This window comes from Lemur catta, chromosome 10 (assembly GCF_020740605.2).
Source record: "Lemur catta isolate mLemCat1 chromosome 10, mLemCat1.pri, whole genome shotgun sequence".
NCBI lineage: Eukaryota > Metazoa > Chordata > Mammalia > Primates > Lemuridae > Lemur > Lemur catta.
This window is the reverse complement of record NC_059137.1, coordinates 22,229,612-22,252,341: the sequence shown is the minus strand read 5'-3', so window position 1 is coordinate 22,252,341 and position 22,730 is coordinate 22,229,612. Positions and strand designations below refer to the sequence as shown.

Here is a 22,730-nt window from a genome sequence, read left to right as displayed (position 1 = left end):
CATGGCACTCACTCTAGCCCGGGCAACAGAGTGAGACTCTGTCTCAAAAAAAAAAAACAAGAAAGAAGCAGTTGAGAAGATGCAGGAATAAAATAATCTTATGTACAACTGTCATTAAAAACTGCTAAAATGAAAAAAAAACAACAAAGCTTTGTTGACATCTGTAAGCATTTTATAAGAGCTTCCATACATGTGCAGCATCCTCATTAAACCACAGCTTCTTGGCAGTAGGGAATTCTGTTCATCACTGTATCTCAAGTTCATAGGATAATGTTTAGTGTACATTTGGGGCTCAAAATATGCTTTTAGAAGTGAACGTGAAGTGGTCATTGGAGTACCAATGTGTGCTGAGCATAGTGCTAGGTGTGTTTTTGTTTGGTGACTTCGTGGATATTCTTTTATTGTTTTGATAAACATTTCAAGTAATTTGTACCAGGAGGGGTACACTGCTAGCTGACCCCTTTGGGGTATGGAAAGAAAATATTAGAGAAAAATAGAGACAGAGGGGATACAAATAATAATTTTTTTTAAAGGTCCTGTGATATAATCTGGCTTAAAATGATTTTGAATAGAAATTTCAGATATAGTATTTATCAGTTCTTTGTCCATAATTTTTTTCTAATTTTGCTTCCAGTTCTCAAAGTGTGTATATGCAAACTTCTGTTTTGCCTGTGTTTTGGGTTTCTAATGTCAGTGATCATAATTTTCATTTCTAGACATCGTGTGGTTCTTTTCATGTATTTGTGGTTCTGTGTGATGGTTTCTCTCATTCCTCCTCTTGGGTTTTGTTCAGGCAGTGCAGGTAGTTTGCATTCTGAGCTCAAACGCACATGGCCAGATGTTCTCCAGGAAGACTGTTTTCTTTTACTCTACTTCACCCAGGACTGCATCCAAGATAGGGAGCATCTCCATCTTCCCTCTCTTGGCCAGGATTTTTTTACTTTGCCTTTCAGGGATTCCAGATTTATACACTGCTCTCAGAACAGATTCCCTCTCATTCATATCTCAGGCTTGTCTCCATCTCTAGGTCAGCAGGGACCAGTAGATGACTGGGAGGCAAACACCGACTCCAGCACTCACTGAGATGTTTTTCCTTATTTCTGACCTTGGAGATCCTTTATTCTCCCAACAGTTCCATCATGTAGTTAAAAACATGCTTTTAGTACACTTGTATTAAAAAGGGGAGAAAATTATATATATTATGATATATGAATATATACATATATAATACATATGTACTCTTTAAAAATCTCTGGAAGAATAAGTAAAAACTAATAATGCTGGATAGACAGTGATGGAAGCAGGGCAGATGGGGGCAGGGGTAACAGGGAGACTTCATCTATGGGAACCTCTTAAATGTTTTTAGTGATTTGAACCATGTCAATATGTTACCAGTTTAATCAGTTAAATGTGCGATATAAACTTTTTTGCCCTCAGCAATCTAGATGTTCTCTACTGGGTGGGTTTCTGTAGGTATCTAGACTGCTGTTTTGTTAGAAATGGAATAGTGATCATTTTTGTGGTTATATAAATTTTAGATCATGGTTTTGCCTCTGTCTAGCCCTCTAGGTGAACTCCGTAGATCTATTATTTTCCACACTACCTGTGGCAAAGGATTAGTTCTTTAAAAATTTTCCAATCTGCCATGGGCTGATATTTTGGTAAACGACAATGAAAATAAACTGGATGTCATGGCAATGTCAAATTGCTATAAAAGTTTTTAAAATCTTCCTGTTAATTTCTTCTTATTGCAGACCAGTAAAAAGCAGCTAGTGGACCAGACCACACTTCACGTAGCACTGCTATAGGTGGTGCTCCATTACGTGCTGGCATTTGGGGTTACAGGTCAGAAATTGCTACCAGCCTGTTCTTTAAATTTCTTGTTGCTTTAAAATGTTTTCATTGTAGGTAACCTGTTTTCTTTCTGTAAAAATGTCTGTATGGCCTTATCTGAAACATAAGCACACCCCTGCCTTAAATCACTGGGAACAAGCCTGTGGGCAGCTGGTCTGGGTGGTGGTGCTGCATGGAGATGGCACCACCCAGGGAAGTGGTACTGGTCTGCTTTCAAAGTCAATCCATAGGTTAATGGTGGATTTTACTGAATATAAGATGCATTGATACTAGTGTTTTTTGATCTAGATCTCATCAGTTCGTTCTCACAGTACTAAGTCAGGACTGCCATCTGGCTGGCAGCAATTGTAAGATGCCATTGATGTCAGAGATGTTAAAATGTGGAAGAACATGTGTCTCAGAATAGCTTGCAGACGGACCCTTGAATGTTCTAGCATCTAATTACTGTTGAAGGCTTAGAGACTTACATATGAGAAGTGCTTGCAATGTACTCACGAGAAATAGAGAGGAAATGACTTCCTCTAGGAACTTCACCCCGTACTAAGTGGCATCTCTTTTTGTTGCAACAGCCTGATGCTAACTGGGGCACGTTCTCTCTTCGCTAAGTGGCACGGCTTCCCACATTAGGAGCCCTGTGCTGCCACACCCTTAGAATGGACCAGCAGTGAAAACCTTGGCCACCTTATCTGTGGACTGGGGGCACTGTTAGATCTTTCAGTGTCATTAATAGACATTTTTCTCATCGCTGAGTTTTTTTTCTTACTTTCAACCTTCCTCTTCTACCCTTGCCATTCTGAGCCTATTAATATTGGGAGTTCCAGTTACCCCATTTTCTTGCTTCCCGTGTAGGCTGCTTGGCACTACTTTTAATTGTGTATTATCTGACTGCTATAGAAATTTCTGGTTACCCTTCTGTATTTTTCTGGTGCAGATAGGGATTTCATTTTACCTATTTTTATAGTTCTTTAGCTACTTCGGCAATTTGAAAAGATGGGCAGTTAATGTGTGAGCTAATAACACTGTCATTCATTCCTTCACCAAGTGTTTATTGAATGCCCTCTCTATGCCTAGCATAGTTTTGTGAGCACAGCAATAAACAATAAACAGAGAGAGTACACCTAGGTTCTGGCTTTAGAACATTCATTCTGCTTAGTTCTGTTTTTTTTTTAAAAACTAGAAGCTTACTTGGTTCTACTTCCCTTCATTTTCAGATCTCCTTTTAGAAAGATGTCAACTTTAAAAACCTTAACTTAGAATTGAGTAATTTATTGATAGGTTGGTACATGCTTTATTTGACTTGACACTAATATAGTCTCTAGAAATAATTTATGTATCATTTGCTTTTTAGCCGATTACACCTCAACAAGAAGGCAACCGACAAACAGCCATATAGCAAGCTCCCAGGTGTCTCTCTTCTGAAACCACTGAAAGGGGTAGATCCTAACTTAATCAACAACTTGGAAACATTCTTTGAATTGGATTATCCCAAAGTAAGTACAATGTTGTATTCATTAGGAATGGGCTAGAGCATGGTTTTTTGTTTCGTTTTGCTTTTTCCCTCGTGGTAAACACTTAGAGAGGAATTTTAACATTGTTTAAGGTGAAGATATTAAAAATTCACTATGATGTTGGCTTCATAAAATTTAAGCTTTAGCTGTCATTGTCACAGGACCAAAATGAGATTGGGGAAGGGTGTAAAATTTCCTTTCTAACCACCTCTATGTCTGTCTGAAGTAGAAATCCCCGAGTCAGCCTTCTGGAATTTAGCCATTGTCAAGTGCCCAGTAGTTTAAATATAAAAATTTTCTTCCATGAGTGTTATGTGTGAACAATAGAAGGGCCAGGCACAGTGGCTCACGCCTGTAGTCCCAGCTACTCAGGAGGCCAAGGCCAGGATCACTTGAGCCCAGGAGTTTGAGGCTGCAATGAGCTATGATCACAATATTACACTCCAGCCTGGGCAACAGGGCGAGACTTTGTCTCTTAAGGAAAAAAAAAAAAAAAAAGAAAACAATAGTGAAGGTAGTGAGAAGCAATGTTCAGTGGGATACAGGACAGCTAGAACTAAACATAATTCCCTGGGAAAACTGGCTTTGTGCCAAGAATAGATTACAGTTAGTGGCAAGGTAGGACTTCATCTTGCCTCATTTTTAATTTCTTTATTATTCTGATTTTTAATAACTAATAATATTGCCTATACCATTTAGATAATCTGTAGATGCATAAACCCAATCTATAAACTCCCTTCATTGGCAATCTTCTCATTTTCTTAAGATAGAAGTGTCTTTTTATCACTTTGCTTTAAAATTCCACCTGTAGTTTCTTAGGAGAACTTAATATTCTTTGATTTTTGTACTTCACTGCAGCTTTTTCTAAATTGCCCATTTGAGATGCTGCTTCTGAAAGGGCATCTTAGCAGTAGATAACTTGTGAGAAGAATATGTCTTTAAATTTCTACCCACTTGATTTTCAGTACAGTTTCATTTTCTCTTTGCAGTCTCTATTCACTTGCCTCAGTTTTCACCCTATTGCGTCAGTTTTTCCATACCTATTTTTGACACTTGGAGAGTCTTCCCTTCTAATTTTTTAGGACAGTGTAGCCCAAGTAGTCAGAGGGAAGGTGACATACACACCACACTTCCCGTGGTGACTGGTTTTCATGCCTTTTTTTTCCCTTTTAGCCCTTGTTTTTCTTGGTAGCACCAATGAAAAGAGTAAGGAAGACACAGATGTGATAGCCTTAAGGCAGCCCAAATTAAGTAGGTGGACATGAGCATCAGCTATTTTTCAGTGTTGTTTTTATATTATCACCCTGGAAGTTTTAGACTTTAGGTATTAGAAGTCAATTTGAAGCAAAAAATATATATATTCTAGTTTGTGTATATTTATATACATTTAATTTTGGAGATTTAAATTATATGTATGTATTATCTATTCAATTAAATATGTAATTTTTTAAAATAACATAGTTGTAGATATTTGGGGTTTTTTTTTCCCAAACTAAAAATACAAAACATGGCCTTTTGTAATTCAGAAATAATGACATAAATAAAATTAATTGTAAAATAAGCTTTGGAATAAGAAAAATGGAAGTCTTTCAAGCCCCATATAAGTAAATGCAAAGGAGAATTTATCTTTATGAATGAAAGAATATTTTCATTGATTATGAATAAATCTTAGAGCATAGCTTTCTAGAATCTTATGCATTTATCATTGTGGAATCTCACATGTCAGTTTTTTAACCATCATCCTATCCTTCCCCATTCAACCACTCTTAAAACTTAGTTGTGGAATTTATATGTTGTAGCACTTGTGAGAGGACAGTCATGAGATTTAAACTGTTGAGGAAGTTAGTGTGGGTTTTAGTTGTGGAAAGAATTTTTAGAAACAACTCCAGGAACATATGTATCCATTAATTATGAACATTTTAGATGACTCCATAAGTAATTTCTTCTTTTGAATGAAGATTTTTTTTTTTTTTTTTTTTTGGAAATTACAGTTCAGGATTATCTCAAGAGCTCTAGTTTTCACGTATAGTAGTTCTTTTTCCATTTAAGTCATTGAGGCATTCAAGTAGGTTGAGGAGAAAACTATTTTGATACTCATTATAAAATGAATAAGAGCATACAGAGATTGCTTTTATTTATTTATTTATTGAGTACACAAATTTTATTTCCTAATTATAAAAGTGTTGTTAGCTGTATAAATAGAAAATTTGGAAAACAGAGGAAAAGTGCAAAGTACCTGCAATTTAAGGGAAATGTTTGATCTCATAGCATTTTATTTGCTTTTTAAAAAACCAACACCATGGCAAATGTTCCATGAGAGACCAAAGTTAAACCACTGAAATCACACAAATCTGAGTGTGAACAGATGAGATGTTTGTGTCACCAAGGAGGAAAGTAGTCACAAAATAAATGCGTGACTGCCAGGCCCAGTGTACTTTAATATTTGTTTTTGGTTGGGTATAAACATTATTTTACAAAAGTATGGAAACCTTTTCATTCTGGATATAACTTTTTCCTCTGTTATTTGATTTGGAACTTCATAGGCCATTTTGGGAATAAATAGAATATATGTTAAAGTTTTAAAATTTTATTTAATTTTGGACATATGCAAGAGGATTTACTACTGGTACTTGTTCTGAATTTCTAGGATTTAATTTTGTGGAGACTGCATTAATTGCCCTGAAAAACTTCTGTGGTTTAAGTATCCTATAAATCCACTTTTAGATTGATACTTATTCCTGGGGGAAAAAAATAGAAGAATGAAAAAGTGATACAATTCATTTTCCACAAAATTGACTACTCATTTGGCATCTGCGTAGAAGAGATTTGAGGAAAGACTCAGCAGTAGCAGGAAGTTTTGGCAATCTACACCTGATGTGGCTTGCTGGCTTTACTTCAATAAATTCTGGCCATGTGAAAAATATTTGAATTAACAATCAGTTATTAACAGAGTGAAACTTTCTTTTTTTGCAGATATTACAAGTCCAGTGCCATGGTTTAGATTCTTCTTTGTCAGTGACATAGCTGTCCTTAAGAGGAATTACTTTCTAACCAACTAGTCTTCTAACAAAGAATTAAAAAAGATCAAGCCCAAGTTTTGTTAATACATGTAGTAAACCTAAGTCTGAAAGATTTAGGAATTTGCCAAATAAAATTGAAAAACTGTATAAACCATTAAGTTCTTGAGAATAGATAACAAATACATTCAACATTACTTGTCAAAACTTTGAATTGAGAGCAGTTTTCTTACAAAACTCCCCTTCCTGGCATCGTCTTTTTCTACCCATAAGTTACCTAGGACCAAATGTGTTAACCTAACAGGCATGTTCATCACTTACTTTGTGCCTGCAAATGTTCTAGGCATTTGGAGTTTAAGTCCATTCTGTCGTAGTCTTAGTATCATAAAATTTTTCTATAAATGTGATGTGTAATTATTTATAAATAATTCAAGATATTCCCACTTGATATGCAATATGATTGATTCATATACTAAAACATTTTTCTATGTTAAGAGGATATTTTATCTTGTTTACTGCACTAAAAAGTTTATATTGCTAATGTCTACAGGGCTAACTCAAAGAGGAGGTATAATATTATTTATATATTTAAATCTAATAGTATTTATGCATCTAAATTTATTCATAGATGCAGAAAAGTAACATGATTATTGCAGTTTCAGATATTCGGTTCTTAAATATCTTAACAGCTGAATGTTCTTAGCTTGTGGATTTTCTTATACCTCTCTTGTTCTTAGCCATTTCACTATTTGAAATGAAAAAGGAAAAATTTGTCAGTTTGCAAATAGCATTATTTCTTGAAATATTTTAAAGGTGTAACATTTTCAACACAAACTGTATTTTTGAACATGTATATTTATGCCTAATCCTTTAAATAGTGCAAAACTACCTTAAATGTTATTTTTGTGTTAACTAAGAAAGCCTCTAACCAATTCACTGTCTTGCATTTTGCCAGTTGCAATGTAGTTAGAATGATTTAACTATTTTATTTAATACAGAGATTCATAGCAAATAAAATGTTTGTTCAAACTATGAAGACACAGAGGTGAAAAATGATTTCTGGTTAAAATCTGATACTTAAGAAAACACTTGGAAAGCTATCTCTAATTTGGTGTAATTTGCAATATCAGAAACAATTAAAAGCTATGGGTTTAAGAGTCTGAACATTTTTTGGATAATGTGAATCAAGTTTCATTTATACTCTCACTAAACGGAAAGTATTTGTCTTTAATTAAAAATTAAGTTTAATCAATAAAAATTAAAACTTTAAACCTTGCATCTGAGTAAACTATATCTCCTTTACTTATAACTTCCCTTACTTAACAACATATGAAAAAATTTTTACTATAACCTAGTATAGCTTTTTTCTTCCCATTGAGTACATTTCTAGTAATATATTTTACAAAGTTTCCTCTTGCTAGGGGGAGAAAAAAAGCTAAGATTAGTTTTTTTGTTATATTTCATGGAATTGTATTGCTTATAAATATTTCCATTCACTACATTCACTCATACTTGCAAAACAGCATAAATTTAAAAGCATTAAAGAAACCATGCTATGTTTGGACAAACAAGGCACTCTTAAGAGCTAGCCTGACTGAACAGCTTACCATAGTAAGAAAGCTAATTGCTACTTTTGCCCTTAGGAAAGTCGCTTAACCTGTCAAATCTTTACTCTTCAGGTCATTGCCTTTTGGTGACTCAAAAAAACATTGTTTTGAGAGTCAAGATGGGAGCATGGCTGATAGTTTATATGACCTAGAGTCAACCATTTGGGAAATTTCAGGGGTGTAGTAGAAGTGGTTCCCTTTCCAGTCTTAGATTTTTAACTGGTCTCTGGAGACCGCGTAGCTGCCAGATTGGTTTCCGTACTTCTTGAGTGGCAATTTTGGTCAGTCATCATTAAAAGTAGACACTGGATAGAATATATAATAACAACAGTAAGTAGGTAGAAACTATGAGGAAAGTATTCATAGTTTTCCCCATCAACTTAATTATTGAAAAAAAACTTTTTTCACTTAAAAAAAAAACTTACCTCATTAGCTAAACCTTCATTAACTTTAGTCTTGGTCCTTTTGTGCTCAGCCACAAATTTATTCATTGTCAATTTTTGCTGAGATAATATGTATTAGGCAAACAATAATATTATGGTCAAGGATACTGTGAACATTTATCACTTTTTACTTGTGTATGTTTATCAGTAGAAGTAATAAAACAGGCCTTTAAGTAGTCCCTGCATATTAGACACTTAACAAGTTGTGTCCTTAGCCCTTTTTATTTTTTAGAACACATAACTTTGTTATGTCTTCATGGACATTAAAATTAAACTCCCTTCTGTGCTTAAAAATGTTCAACCAGTTTTAGAGGATTTGGTAGGAAATTTGTCATTGAGTCAGCATGAATCTATCACCACTTCTGAAAAAAATTGCTACTTAGAATGCATATCCCACAAAATAATAGAGTAGCATCTTTGTATGTGAAAGCAAATACTTCAAAAATTTAGCAGTTTACTGAATGGTAATTTAGAGGTTTAGCTCAAGATTTTATAAACCTGGCTACACGTCAGAATCACCCCAGACATTCTGATTCGAAAGTCTAAGAATAGGGCCCAATTCTCTTTTTAAAATAAATGTCTCAGGGTAATTTTGACACAGCCAATCAAGTGTCAAGAAATGACTTTCTTAATTTACCATTAAAGACTAAAGAGAGCACTGGGCAAAATAAAATCCTGGGCATTTTTATAGTTATAAGGCATGCCTTTTTAAGATAGTAAATGTCCAATCAAATTCTATTTTGTTTCAAAAAAATTATACAATAGGGTGGGCATGGTTGCTCATGCCTGTAATCCCAGCCAGCACTTGAGGCTGAGAGTTTGAGACCAGCTTGGGCAACATAGCAAGACCCTGTCTCTACAAAATATAAGAAAAATTAGCTGGGTGAGATGGTGAACACCTGTAGTCCCAGCTATTTGGGAGGCTGAGGAGGGAAGATCACTTGAGCCCAGGAGTTTGAGGTTACGGAGAGCTATGATGATGCCAGTGTACTCTAGCCCAGGTGATAGAGTGAGGGAGATCCTGTTTCCAAAAAAAAAAAAAAAATATATATATATATATATATATATATATATATATATACACACACACACACACACACACCCCAAAAAATCTAATCTTTGTCTTTTTCATGTGAAGAATTTGGAAAAACCCTTTAAATTTATCATAATGGGATTTTTATATGTAATTTGTTACACCTTCATGAAATAATATTAAGTACAGAGACAAAGCTTCTGGGGAACCAGAGGCTGTGTGTATTTTACTTCCTTTCTATGTTGCTTTTTACCCTTTGAGCATTTAGTAAGTTCAGTAATGAAGGCAATGGACAAGCCTAGGATCCAGTTTAATTACTAGGACATGCTTATCTGAGAATAGCCAGACTTCAATTATGGTACTGCCAATCTCTTCCATATCCCTTCTGCTTGCAAATGGGCCCTGTTCCAGAGAAGCTTCTCTCCATTAAAGCAACACTTGTTATCCTAAGTGTTTGCATCCATTGTATGAATACTCTCTTAACTTTTAATCTGTGTGTGTACAATTGCTTGTTTTTCTGATGCTTTTTGTTTAATCAGTAAGTGCTAGTGAGTTCCTTTTTTAAAGAGGTTAATTTACATAAAATATATTCTTTGTCTAGTATGAAGTACTCCTTTGTGTACAAGATCATGATGATCCAGCCATTGATGTATGTAAGAAGCTTCTTGGAAAATATCCAAATGTTGATGCTAGATTGTTTATAGGTAAGTAACAAATAAGTGTATCCTGACCATTTTGCTTTGGTAGTATTAAATATCAGTAATCTTCTCTACATAGGTTAAGGTATTAGCCATGTTTGCTTTAAGCATGTTTGTTGGAGTAGTGAAAGGTGTTTACATCCTTTTGAGAAAAGTTATGGAAACAAAAGGGTTTTTTTCCCCATATCTGAGATAAACAAAATAACATAAAACAATTGCAAATTACTCACCAGTCACATATGAGTGTCTGTTATTTTTGTTTCATTAATAATTTCAATGTAGGAACTTTCCTTTATCTCATTGGCTATAATTGGGAGTGAGCAATAGAATTCACTTTTATTCTGTTGGAAAACGAGTATTTGTCCAAAAGTCTACAGGCTTATTCTAAACACTTGTAGCGGTGTATTTGCTATTAAATGTTTTTTTTAACATAGGCCTGCTGTGATCTCTCTCAAAAATAAATAAAGTTGTGTAAAATCTTCATTTGGAATGGGCTGTTGAAAAAAAAGAAAAGAATATGTTTTCTGTTTGAAGATAGGGCAATGATTTTTAAATTCTTTATTAACTTGAAATGCAACTTTGAAAATTATAACTGTAGGCCGGGCACGGTGGCTCACGCCTGTAATCCTAGCTCTGGGAGGCCGAGGCAGGTGGATCGCTCGAGGTCAGGAGTTCGAGACCAGCCTGAGCAAGAGTGAGACCCCGTCTCTACTAAAAATAGAAAAGAAATTATCTGGCCAACTAAAAATATATATACAAAAAAATTAGCCGGGCATGGTGGCTCATGCCTGTAGTCCCAGCTACTCGGGAGGCTGAGGCAGGAGGATCGCTTAAGCCCAGGAGTCTGAGGTTGCTGTGAGCTAGGCTGATGCCACGGCACTCACTCTAGCCTGGGCAACAAAGTGAGACTCTGTCTCAAAAAAAAAAAAAAAAAGAAAGAAAATTATAACTGTAGCACTCCTATGAATTAATCAGGAATATGACAAATCTGTCAACTCGTGGTCAGATATTAAGTTCATTGTTCACATTTGCTGTCTTAAACTATTTATTACTATATATTTGTTGTGTTTTTCAGTGTACAAATCTTTGTTAAATATAATCTCACCTGATTAGTGAATTTCTGTATGCTGTTTTAATTATCGTAGCTGCAAAGTGATTTCCTATAGCTTTTTTTCCTTAGGACCATTTTTTAAATTGACAAATAAAATTTGTATATGTTTATAGTGTACAACATGATATTTTGAAATACATATACATTGTGGCATAGCTAAGTCAAGTTAATTAGCATATGAATTACCTTGTATACTTATCATTTATTTGTAGGGAGAAATCTACCCTCTTAGTAATTTTCAAGTATACAGCACATTTTTATTGTATATTCTCTCACATGCTTATCATTTATTTGTGGTGAGAAATCTACTGTCAGCAATTTTCAAGTATAACAATACATTGTAGTTACCATGTTGTACAATTGTCATTAAATATTGATTCATACTTAACTATTAATGCAAGAACGTAAGTATTAGAAAAACTGAAACACTGAATTTTCAAAGGTAAATGATATAATTCTCCTTTTGAGAATGAGCACTTTTTTCCTAAATATATAATTATGAATAATAGGGAATGTAAAAAAATAATGTGAAAGTATATTCGTTTAAATTATTAAATGTGCAAGTACTTTTCCCCCTAGCATGTATCTTTATCCTGGAAAATGTTTTTAATGTTACATAAATTTTTTACTACCATATCCTTACATTTTTAGGTGGCAAAAAGGTTGGCATTAATCCTAAAATTAATAATTTAATGCCAGGATATGAAGTTGCAAAGTATGATCTTATATGGATTTGCGATAGTGGAATAAGAGGTGAGTTTTTCTTATTTGTTTTATAAAACTATTTGTGTGGTGATAAAATGCCAAAAGCAATATGAAAATACATTTATCAATCCTTTTAAACACTTATGTTTATAGTAGTTTCAATGTTTTATAATTTGTTTTAATATTCTGATTACCTTAAGTTTCTCAAACTCAACATTATTGACATTTTGGGCCCGATACTTCTTCGTTGTGGGGACTGTCCTGTAGGATGTTTAGCAGCATTCCTGGCCTCTACCCCCTGGATGACAGTAGTACCCCCTTCTCACTTGTAACAACCCAAAATGTCTCCAGACATTGACAGATGTCCCCTGTGGGCAATAAAGTCACGTAAGATGATAGGATATGAGATGTTTGCTATTTGAAGATAGAGCAATTTTTTTATTAGCTTAAAATGCAAATTTGAAAATTAATGTAAGTATAGGACCCCTATGAATTAATCCAGGAACATGACAAATCTGTCAACTCATAGAGAGTATGTTCATTCTTTACATTGCTATCACATATTTATGTTTTTCAGTGTATAAATCTCTGTTAAATATAGTCACAGTCCATGCCTGTTAGCAGTTCTATGAGATCAGATACATATACCCACTGAGAAACTAGAGGCTCATTTCCTCCGGTTGGAGAGTAGAGAAGTCAGCTGAGAACTGAGGTCTTTTGACCTCTGCTCCTGAACCTTTTCCACTAGGACACATTGTCCTTATTTCAATTTGGAGGTTTTGACATGGGGGTTAATGTTTTCAAGGTATTTCTTGCCTCTGGTACATAATAGGAATATATTGGGCTAAAAATGTATAGAGTAAATTAGCTTATAAATTTTGCCTTTTTGAAAATTTGTATTCTGCTCAGAAAGGTGGTTGAGATTCACTTTATTAGATCCAAATGTTTAAAAGAATTTATTAAGAACGTAATAACAATTCACAAAATATATTTTACATTAGTGGGCATTTTACTAAAAAGAAATTTTTTTCTCTCCCCCCCCCCCGCCTCCCCCCTTTTTTTAATTGTAGTAATTCCAGACACACTTACTGACATGGTTAATCAAATGACAGAAAAAGTAGGCTTGGTTCATGGGCTGCCTTACGTAGCAGACAGACAGGGCTTTGCTGCCACGTTAGAACAGGTAAGTATGGTGGTTATAAATAATACTCATGTTATCAGACCCCTAACCTCCCAGAAGCTTGAGATATGTTCCAAGTCTGAGAGTTGGGACTAGCCCTCTACAGGAACTGTATTAAGTCCATTTGGGAACCTGCTGTGTTCTAGAATCCTCAGGTTGAGAGCAGCTGTTTTCATTAATGAGGAAAGTCTTGGGCTCCTGTCTGCACCCTGGCAGTGAGCAGCGGTGCACAGGAAGTGTCTTGTGGTCTTCCTGCCAGCTGGACACAGTGTATTCTTTTCCTTTATGGTGTTCACTTTCAGTGCTAGACTATTGACTTGCATAAAAGGACATACTATATTGTTCTTTCAAAGATTCAAATCTGAAAAGAACCTTTTGAAAATATCAAGTATTTCAAATATACAAAAAAGGAAATTTGTTCATGTAAGTCATCATAAAATCTATTTGATTTCCTTTTAAAACAGGCTTCTAATAATTATCTGAGAAGCTTATTTTATGTTTTCCTTCTAATTTTTTCTCTTCAACTTATAACAGAAACATTAATTTTTATATAGGAAACTATAAATTATAGGAAAGCATAAGAAGCAAAAAACCAATGAGAGGAAGTTTCTGTTTTTAAAAATTAAGGTTGTTTATTTTTGTTTTACCATTTAGGTACTTTGGATTTTTTTTCCCTATGTACCTTTTAAAAAACATAATTAAGATAGTATTCTAAAAGCAATTTGTATCTTATTTTTGTCACTTCATAAGCTTTTGCCATATCATCAATAAATTTTCATAAAAGTAATTTTATTGGCTATATCATAGTCTATCATATAAATGTCCAGTGGTTGACTTAATCATTCGTGTACTGTTAAACAGTTAGGAGGAAAAACTTATCTTAAGGTTATAAGGGAACGATATGTGGTTTCAGTCTTTAAATATATCAGCTTACTCTTAAAATATATCCGCATTTATGTTCCTTTAAATTGCAATCTTATGATTGCCACAGATCTGAAAGGGTAAAGGTACATTGTGAGAACTTGGCATTTGATCTTTGGCAACTCGAACCATGAGCTCTTCCTTAGTATTGCCTGTGAATATATTTGTCTTACTACATGAAATCATTAAATGCCAGAGTTTTTGTTAAGTAAAAGAAACCCAGGGTATCCACTTTAAAATAAAATACTGTATGTTCTTCTATACCGTATTGTATTTTTGTCTTAGAAATAATCCAAGTTGGTGTATATGTCAATGATAAACATCTTCCAGAATACACCCATTCCCTTGGTGTAGGTTTAATCCCTAGAAGTCACTCTGCCATACTTAGAGTGAATGGAGATAGGCCAGAGTAATTGTTGTAGTCTTTAAAGAAATCCTAGGAGACTTCAGTTCAGTCCCTAGTCCCACCTCATTCCTAAAATCTCACTTAATAATGGCATGAGTAATTAAGATGTGTGCTTCTGGTCTTAGAAGTTAGGTTCCATTCAGTCCCACAGACACCAGGGCTTGGGGTAGGTAGCAAGAATCATAATCACCCCTTAAAATTCTCTTGTTCTGGACTGTGTGCAACCCCTGCCATTGAGAAAGATCACTATTTATTTTCTTATTAGAAAGGGCAGCATATCTGAAGTATAAGTAATAAATACAGTTTTATGTCTAATAATTGGAGCAATGACAATCTTTTTCTACCATTGATTTATTGATTGTATATCTCATGACTTCAGAGTATATCTGGGGAAAAGGCAGTATGAGATGGGAGATAGAATTTTAATATCCCTCTTATTTATGAAAAACACATAGAAAAACGAAACTGGAAATTGGGAAGGATGTCAGTGACTCAGGGACTTGATATACCTATAGGTGGTGTGTGTATGTATGTATATTATCATGCATGTATACACACATATGTGCGTAGGTATATTGATCCAAATAAAATAAGTAGATATGTGTATATATTTTTTACATGAACGTCCTAAAAATAGGATACATGAAATATTTGTACTTTATATGTCAATGAGCGATATTTTTATGTGTCTTATTTTGTATCCAAATTAAGTTTTATTTGGATAAATCTTAAATCTTTACATTTTTACTGACTGCTATATGTAAACACTGTTGTGTACCACTTTTTATTCAGGTAGTATATGTAAGCATAACAGGATATTCACTCAATTATATTTTTAAAAGATCATTAGGAAAAAATTTATAAGCACCATACTTTTAGCATAATATTCTAATTGTATACATTTGTGTTTTGGGGGCAGGTATATTTTGGAACTTCACATCCGAGGTACTATATCTCTGCCAACGTAACTGGTTTCAAATGTGTAACAGGAATGTCTTGTCTAATGAGAAAGGATGTGTTAGATCAAGCAGGAGGACTTATAGCTTTTGCTCAGTACATCGCTGAAGATTATTTTATGGCCAAAGCTATAGCTGACCGGTAAGAAAACTAAATTAAGCCTTGGTATTTTTATTACCTAACTTCTGTTGACTTATTCTTTTTGTTCAACCCATGGATTAGGGCTTTTTTATTTTATTTTTTGCTACTGAGTACAGAATAGATTAATAATTTTAGAAAGTAGTTCATAATTCTAATTCTGTAATTACAGATATATACTAATGAAGTAAGTAAATGTTCTGATTCCTCTAAACTTTTCAAATTAATGTGTTTTAAAGTGATTAGAGGAAGCTTCTCCATGATTGTCAATTTTCATTAGTATAGGTATAAATTTCTATGTGTTGTAGGAGAATTAAAACTATCAGCAGTTCAGGTGATGGGTATATTAAAAGCCTAGACTTCTCCACTATGCAATTCAGCCATGAAACAAAAAAACACCTGTGCTCTCTAATCAATTTAAAATTTAAAAAATAATAAAACTATCAGTGCAGTCATAAGCCAGTAGGTGAAAATTTAAGGAATATCATTTCAAATTTTGAAATTTCTCAGTAAATTATTTGATGCTTTGCTAAGAAGCTACCTAAAGATTCACATGATTGACTTAGTATTTATCACAAAATACTTGTTTTGATTTTAAAGGGAATTGCTGCCTTATGTGAAATTTATTTAAAATGTGGTTTTTAAAATTGAAGTATGTTTTAAAAATTCTCATGATGGGCCAGGCACAGTGGCTCATGCCTGTGGTCCTAGCACTCTGGGAGGCCGAGGCAGGAGAATTGCTTGAGCTCAGAAGTTTGAGACCAGCCTGAGCAAGAGCAAGACCCCATCTCTACAAAAAATAGAAAACTTAGCTGGGTGTGGTGGCACACACCTGTAGTCCCAACTGCTTGGAAGGCTGAGGCAGGAGGATCGCTTGAACCCAGGAATGCGAGGTTGCAGTGAGTTATGGTGACACCACTGCACGTTAGCCAGAGCAATAGAGCGAGACTGTGTCTCAAAAAAAAAAAATTCTCCTGATGGTGGTCATATGGTTCGTGGTTTCCTAGTGAGGTCCATGAGATACATTATGCCACTTTTTGTTTACATTTCTTGTTGAATATTTACACGCATAATTTTTTTTGTTATTTTTTTTGGTTAGTAGTCATCAGCGACTAAACTATTAAATACAGAACTCTCTCCATTTAGTAATTTCAGAGTGACTGCATTTTACATTTCTTAACTGTCAAGTAGGGAGGTTATAGTTTCTTTTAGCTTTTAGACAGTGCTGTCGTGAACCAACGTAATTGCTGAAACACACTACCTTAAGTAGTGTGCTAATCCTGAGGACTGGGCTCACTCTTTATACTGATTAATGAATGCATAACCAGTCATCCTTGCACATATTCATCATCATAGCTTATTTTGTAACTGTCTTAATTTTCAGAGGTTGGAGGTTTGCAATGTCCACCCAAGTTGCAATGCAAAACTCTGGCTCATATTCAATTTCTCAGTTTCAATCCAGAATGATCAGGTAAATCAACTCTTTTTATAGTTTGTTAAAAGAAAAAGGAGGGGGGATTTTTATTAATAAAGTTCTCATATGGTTAAAAAAAATTGATCTAAAGGTCAGAGTTTAGTTCCAGAAGAGTCTAACTTCTATATTAAAGTAAATTTAATATCTAAATATATTTTCTTTGCTGTGTTAGACTGAAAGCATTTAAAAAAAGATACTGAAACTTTGAATTTTTTTAATGTGCTGATCTCTATTTTCTAATTTTGTATACTTTGATAAAATTTTATGATCTATATTCCTCAGAGTATAGGCCATACAAATGAATTTATAGACTTTTTTCTTTGATGTGCTAAATAAAAATAGAAAAGAGATTCATTTTTTAAAAATGTTTAAAGAGAAGAAACTATATAACAAGGTTAAAAGTTGATTACTTTGGGAAAGGAATGATTAGTCTTGTAACCAGGCTGTCGTTTTAAAGAAAATCCTTCTTTTTTTTTTTTTTAGGTGGACCAAATTGAGAATTAACATGCTTCCTGCTACAATAATTTGTGAACCAATTTCAGAATGCTTTGTTGCCAGTTTAATTATTGGATGGGCAGCCCATCATGTATTCAGATGGGATATTATGGTATTTTTCATGTGTCATTGCCTGGCATGGTTTATATTTGACTACATTCAACTCAGGGGTGTCCAGGTATGTAGATAGGCATGAAAAGGTTGGCAGTCATTTGGTGGCACTAAAACTGTTTTAATTTAGGAAAGGTTGAAGAAAATCTGTTTGAGCCATTTATTCAGCTTCCCATTGAAGGTTACTGTCAGGTTTAAACATTATTTTCATGCCTCACGCCTGTAATCCTAGCACTCTGGAAGGCTGAGGCGGGAGGGCGGGTTGAGCCCAGGAGTTTGAGGCTGCAGTGAGCTATGATGATGCCACTGCACCCTACCCGGGGCGACAGAGCAAGACTCTGTCTCAAAAATAAAAAAGAAAATTGAACGCCCTTCCTCACTCCCCGCTTTTGTATTCTTAAAAAAATAAAAATAAACATTACTTTCTCTAGCAGAATGTTGATGCAGAACTTGATTTGCATCTTTCAGTTGATTGTACACTTTTATTAAGGTTCCAAAAACATAATGTTTGGCATACCAATGAGTACTCAAACTAAGGATATGTTAGGAAGTCGTTATTTTTGTGTTGCTTCTACTAATAATTAACATCTTCTTAAATGATGTAGCATGGTAGTTAAATTACCTAAGGAAACAGACTTGATTTTATGTAGTATACTTAGAAAAGTGAAATCCAAGAATTTCATTTTTTTTAACTGTCTTAAGTCTGAGAGTGAGTAAATAAATTCTTTTTTTTAATTTCTAGGGTGGCACACTGTGTTTTTCAAAACTTGATTATGCTGTCGCTTGGTTCATCCGAGAATCCATGACAATATACATTTTTTTGTCGGCATTATGGGACCCTACTATAAGCTGGAGAACTGGTCGCTACAGATTGCGCTGTGGGGGTACAGCAGAGGAAATCCTAGATGTATAACTACAGCTTTGTGACTGTATATAAAGGAAAAAAGAGAAGTATTATAAATTATGTTTATATAAATGCTTTTAAAAGACCTACCTTCAGTAGTTTTATCACATGTTATGTTTTGGTATCTGTTCTTTAATTTATTTTTGCATGGCACTTATATCTGTGAAGAAAAAAAAAAAAAAACACATCCGTAGTCTTGGCCAAATGATACACTTTATTTTGTGGAAGTAGAAAATCAAGAGAATTGGTTCTAGGAACCTGGGTTTGTTTTTTGTTGTTTATTTTTTTAAAATAAATGAATAAATGCATATATATATATATACACACATATATATGAATGCTCTGCAACAAACACTATGACAGTATCCTTCAGTAGAGAAAGTTTCTTATTTGTGAGTACACTCTTTTAGAATATTTGTGGGTGAGATGGCAGCAGCTTTGTCTGGAGGTTTAAAAAAGACCAGAAGGTAATGACTATTTCTGTCCAATGTGAACGATATTAATGCAGTGAACAACCCACAGTGAGGTACTAAGAAACTTTTTCATGCTTTATGCCTACCTCTTATAGTTGTTGCAGAGCAAATATAAATTGTAATAAGGTAGCTAGGCCTTACAGAAACAAACGGAAAAACTTTTAAAAACTAATAATAATAAAGGAGCTGGAATCTAGTATTTATATGAATCTGTAAGCGATATTTTTTTGGTCTCACTGCAATGAACCAAAAGTGGCTGAGTTTGGTTTTTAATTGTAGCCATGTATTGAAGGCATCTTTTTGACCAACTCTTGTTGGTTCTGTCTTGAACCATTGTTAATCACTGTGCTGTAATTAGTAGAGCTAAATCTTCTCCTTCCCTGCTCCTTCCCCGACCCACCCAATCTTTCCTTAACTTTTTTTCAGGGGTGGGGGTTGGGAGTGGTTTTGTTTTAGTGTGAATGGATGTTTTGATAGTTGTAAGGAAAAATGCATTTCAGACACATTTCACACATGAGCTATTTTCTTACACAGTATGTCTTATTGTTAATAAGAATGTAATTTCATGATACAGGTATTTAATATCTTTTTTAAGTAAGTAAATATTCTAGCCATCAATAAATAAATTGCAGTAGAGTATTAAGAGGGGACAGGATGAGTTTTACTCTTAAAATTAATCAGTATCAAACTAAGTCTACTGTGTGTGTGTTTTTTTTTTTTTTTACTATTACAGTCTAGTCTTATTTAAATTGGATTTTTGTATTCCAGTTTGTATGACAAAGTAGACTAGATGAGCGCTAGTTGTAAATGCATGCTGTACTTCACTTTTCTCCCCCCATCATGCCGCTAAACTTGCTTGTCAGGTTGTGCTTAACTTGTGGTGAACTGGACTTGTTTTTGTTTTTTAAAAATAAGCAAAAATGTAAGGGATAGTGCATAAGCCTTTCATTTTTTTGTAGTGGTACTTTGCTTTTCCTTCAGGATCGGATGGCATGTTGTCCTTACCAATGCCTACTGCAGGGCTCACACTGGCAATACGGCAGCTCCAAATTCTAAGTTCCTCCAGTTTCCATGTCAAAGCATACTGTGTAGCACATTAGCAATAACTACATATTTATAGAAAATGAACACTTTTTCACTTTACTGAGCCAATTCATTCAATTGTCTAGTGACTATATACATGGTTTAAATTGCAATATATCTATAAATGTGTATACACATTATAGTTAAAGCTTTTCTCTGGGCCAAACTGCTTCATTCTTTTTTGGTTTTTTTTTTTTTTTTTTTTTTTTTGCCTTATGATGAATTGTTTGAAGGGCATTTTTTTATGAACAAAGGCTTAGATGCATATTCCTTTCTTTATGTGAAATGGGTAGTATTGTTCCCTGAGGAAGGTTGCACAGTAAAAACCAGTCTAGTTGTGACCCACTATGTGTTTATTTTTGTTGAATTACTATTATCTGAGTTGAATTTTGCTGACCATGTTCGTAATTTGTTGGTTTGTGTAATGAAGTTTGGTTGATGCCATCCTTTGCACTGCTGAAGTAAAACCTTGTTTATTACTTAGCTTTTTGTTGATCTCAGTATGGGCAATGTAACAACAAAACCAAAATGGCTGGACAGACTTCTTGTGTTTTGTAAATATAAAAAAAAAGACTGTTCTGTATGTGTGTTTAATGTGGTAGTGGAATATTTCCTTAAAGTGAAGCATCACTTAAGCACACAGAGTGATTCTTTGTTTAGCAAGTTTGCAGTGATGATAAAATGGTAAGAAATAAATATAAATGTTGAAGAAAGCATTACAACAGAACTATAGAAGTCCAAATTTAATAAACTGTCTTTTTAAAAAGAAAAACCCCAATAAGTGTCTAGAATATACCATGTTTTGTTATTTAAAATCATTGTCTTAAGTTTTTTGTTTAAAAAATAAAACTTTGAATACAATCAAAACATTAGCAATAATGTATTTTTTTGTTTACTGTCTTTCCTTTTATATTTTATAAATAACATGTTCTGCCACTCACATCAGAAGTATTGGAAGAGTTTTTGTCAAGTGTTAATTTTGAAATCTTCCTTTTACCTGAGCCACAGGCAGTTTTATGGCATAAAGTAGGGCTTTTCTACATTGGTTGCATGTTAGAATCACCTGGAGAACTTTTAAAAGCTACATAGGCTGGGGCCCTGTCCACAAAGATTCTGGTTTAATCCTTCTGGATAAGGCCTGAGCTCTGCTCGTGGTTCTACTGTGAGAATTACCTGCCCTTGATAACATTTAGGAAAGACTCTGGTCCCTTTGGCCCTTCTCCTCTGGGCTTGAGATCTGAACTCAGCCATTTAGATCTTACCACACCAATGACTAGGAAAGGAATGGAATGATAAATGGACTAAGCTGTACCCCACACACTGTCCAGGGGCCAGGATTCTCCCAAGCTGGAAGCATTCCCATGCCTGTTTTACCACCAGCCCATGAGAAAAGAATAGGCCAAACAGGAGAGCAAATCCCAGGGGAGAAAGAGTCACCTATAGACAGAATGTGTCCCCCCAAAATTCATATGTTGAAACCTCATCCCCAGTGTGAATGTATTTCAAGGTGGGCCCTTTGGGAGGTGATTAGGTCGTGAGGGTTGTACCCTCATGATGGGATTAGTGTCTTCAGAAACCCCAGAGAGCTCCCTTGCCTGTTCTGCCATGTGAGGACACAGCCTAAGGAGGGCCCTTTCTAGTCACTGAGTCTGCTGGTGCCTTCATCCTAGACTTTCCAGCCTCCAGAACTGTAAGAAATAAGTTTCTCTTGTTTATAAGCCACTGAGTCTGCGGTATTCTGTTACAGGAGCCGTAGCAGACTAAGAGAATCTAAAGGGATCTGGCTGGGGCCTGCCGGAGGTTCCATTCCCGGCCCCTCCACCCAGTAAACAAGCTCTTTCCTCCTAGTTTGTATACTTACACTCCTGCAGTTTAAGAAATGATCCACACCAAGTTGAGCCAGGTGAACCTTTTAGAATGAAGAAGCTGAGACACAGTCAAAGCTATGATCACAAGGCTCAGGTAGCTGTGACATTGGTGGCAGAGCTGGGAGTAGCTCCCGCATCAGGTCCCAATGTGACATGTTTCTCCTTGTTTCAAGTTCTGCCTACCACAGCTTTAAAACTTACTTTAACCTTGAAATTTAAAAAAATCCATAGTTTTAATAGCCATCTGTTCTAACTCTTTTTTTTTTTTTTTTTTTTTTTGAGACAGAGTCTCACTTTGTTGCCCGGGCTAGAGTGAGTGCCCTGGCATCAGCCTATCTCACAGCAACCTCAAACTCCTGGGCTCAAGCGATCCTCCTGCCTCAGCCTCCCGGGTAGCTGGGACTACAGGCATGCGCCACCATGCCCGGCTAATTTTTTCTATATATATTTTTAGTTGGCCAGATAATTTTTTTATTTCTACTTTTTAGTAGAGACGGGGTCTCGCTCAGGCTGGTCTCGAACTCCCAACCTCGAGCGATCCACCCGCCTCGGCCTCCCAGAGTGCTAGGATTACAGGCGTGAGCCACCGCGCCCCGCCTGTTCTAACTCTTAAAAATTGTCCTAGAGAACCAGATTCAAACATGCAAAACAAGAATGTAAGTTACTATAAAACTTATGTAAAGTAAATGCTTTACAATATATTGAGATTAGTGCATATCACAAGACTGTTCATGAGAATGAAAA

General features: G+C 34.9%; 1 protein-coding gene across 1 annotated transcript in view; it reads left to right on the top strand.

Moving 5' to 3' along the window:
- The window catches only part of UGCG (UDP-glucose ceramide glucosyltransferase), a 36,728-nt gene extending 15,743 nt beyond the window's left edge, over positions 1-20,985 (top strand). Inside the window, exons 2-9 of the mRNA XM_045563627.1 lie at positions 3,203-3,344; positions 10,064-10,166; positions 11,923-12,024; positions 13,047-13,159; positions 15,403-15,581; positions 16,963-17,049; positions 17,536-17,725; positions 18,401-20,985. Coding sequence (XP_045419583.1) covers positions 3,203-3,344; positions 10,064-10,166; positions 11,923-12,024; positions 13,047-13,159; positions 15,403-15,581; positions 16,963-17,049; positions 17,536-17,725; positions 18,401-18,571 — 1,087 coding nt within the window. The 3' untranslated portion in view covers positions 18,572-20,985. The remainder of the gene's footprint in view (positions 1-3,202; positions 3,345-10,063; positions 10,167-11,922; positions 12,025-13,046; positions 13,160-15,402; positions 15,582-16,962; positions 17,050-17,535; positions 17,726-18,400) is intronic.
- The last annotated feature ends 1,745 nt before the right edge of the window (positions 20,986-22,730 follow it).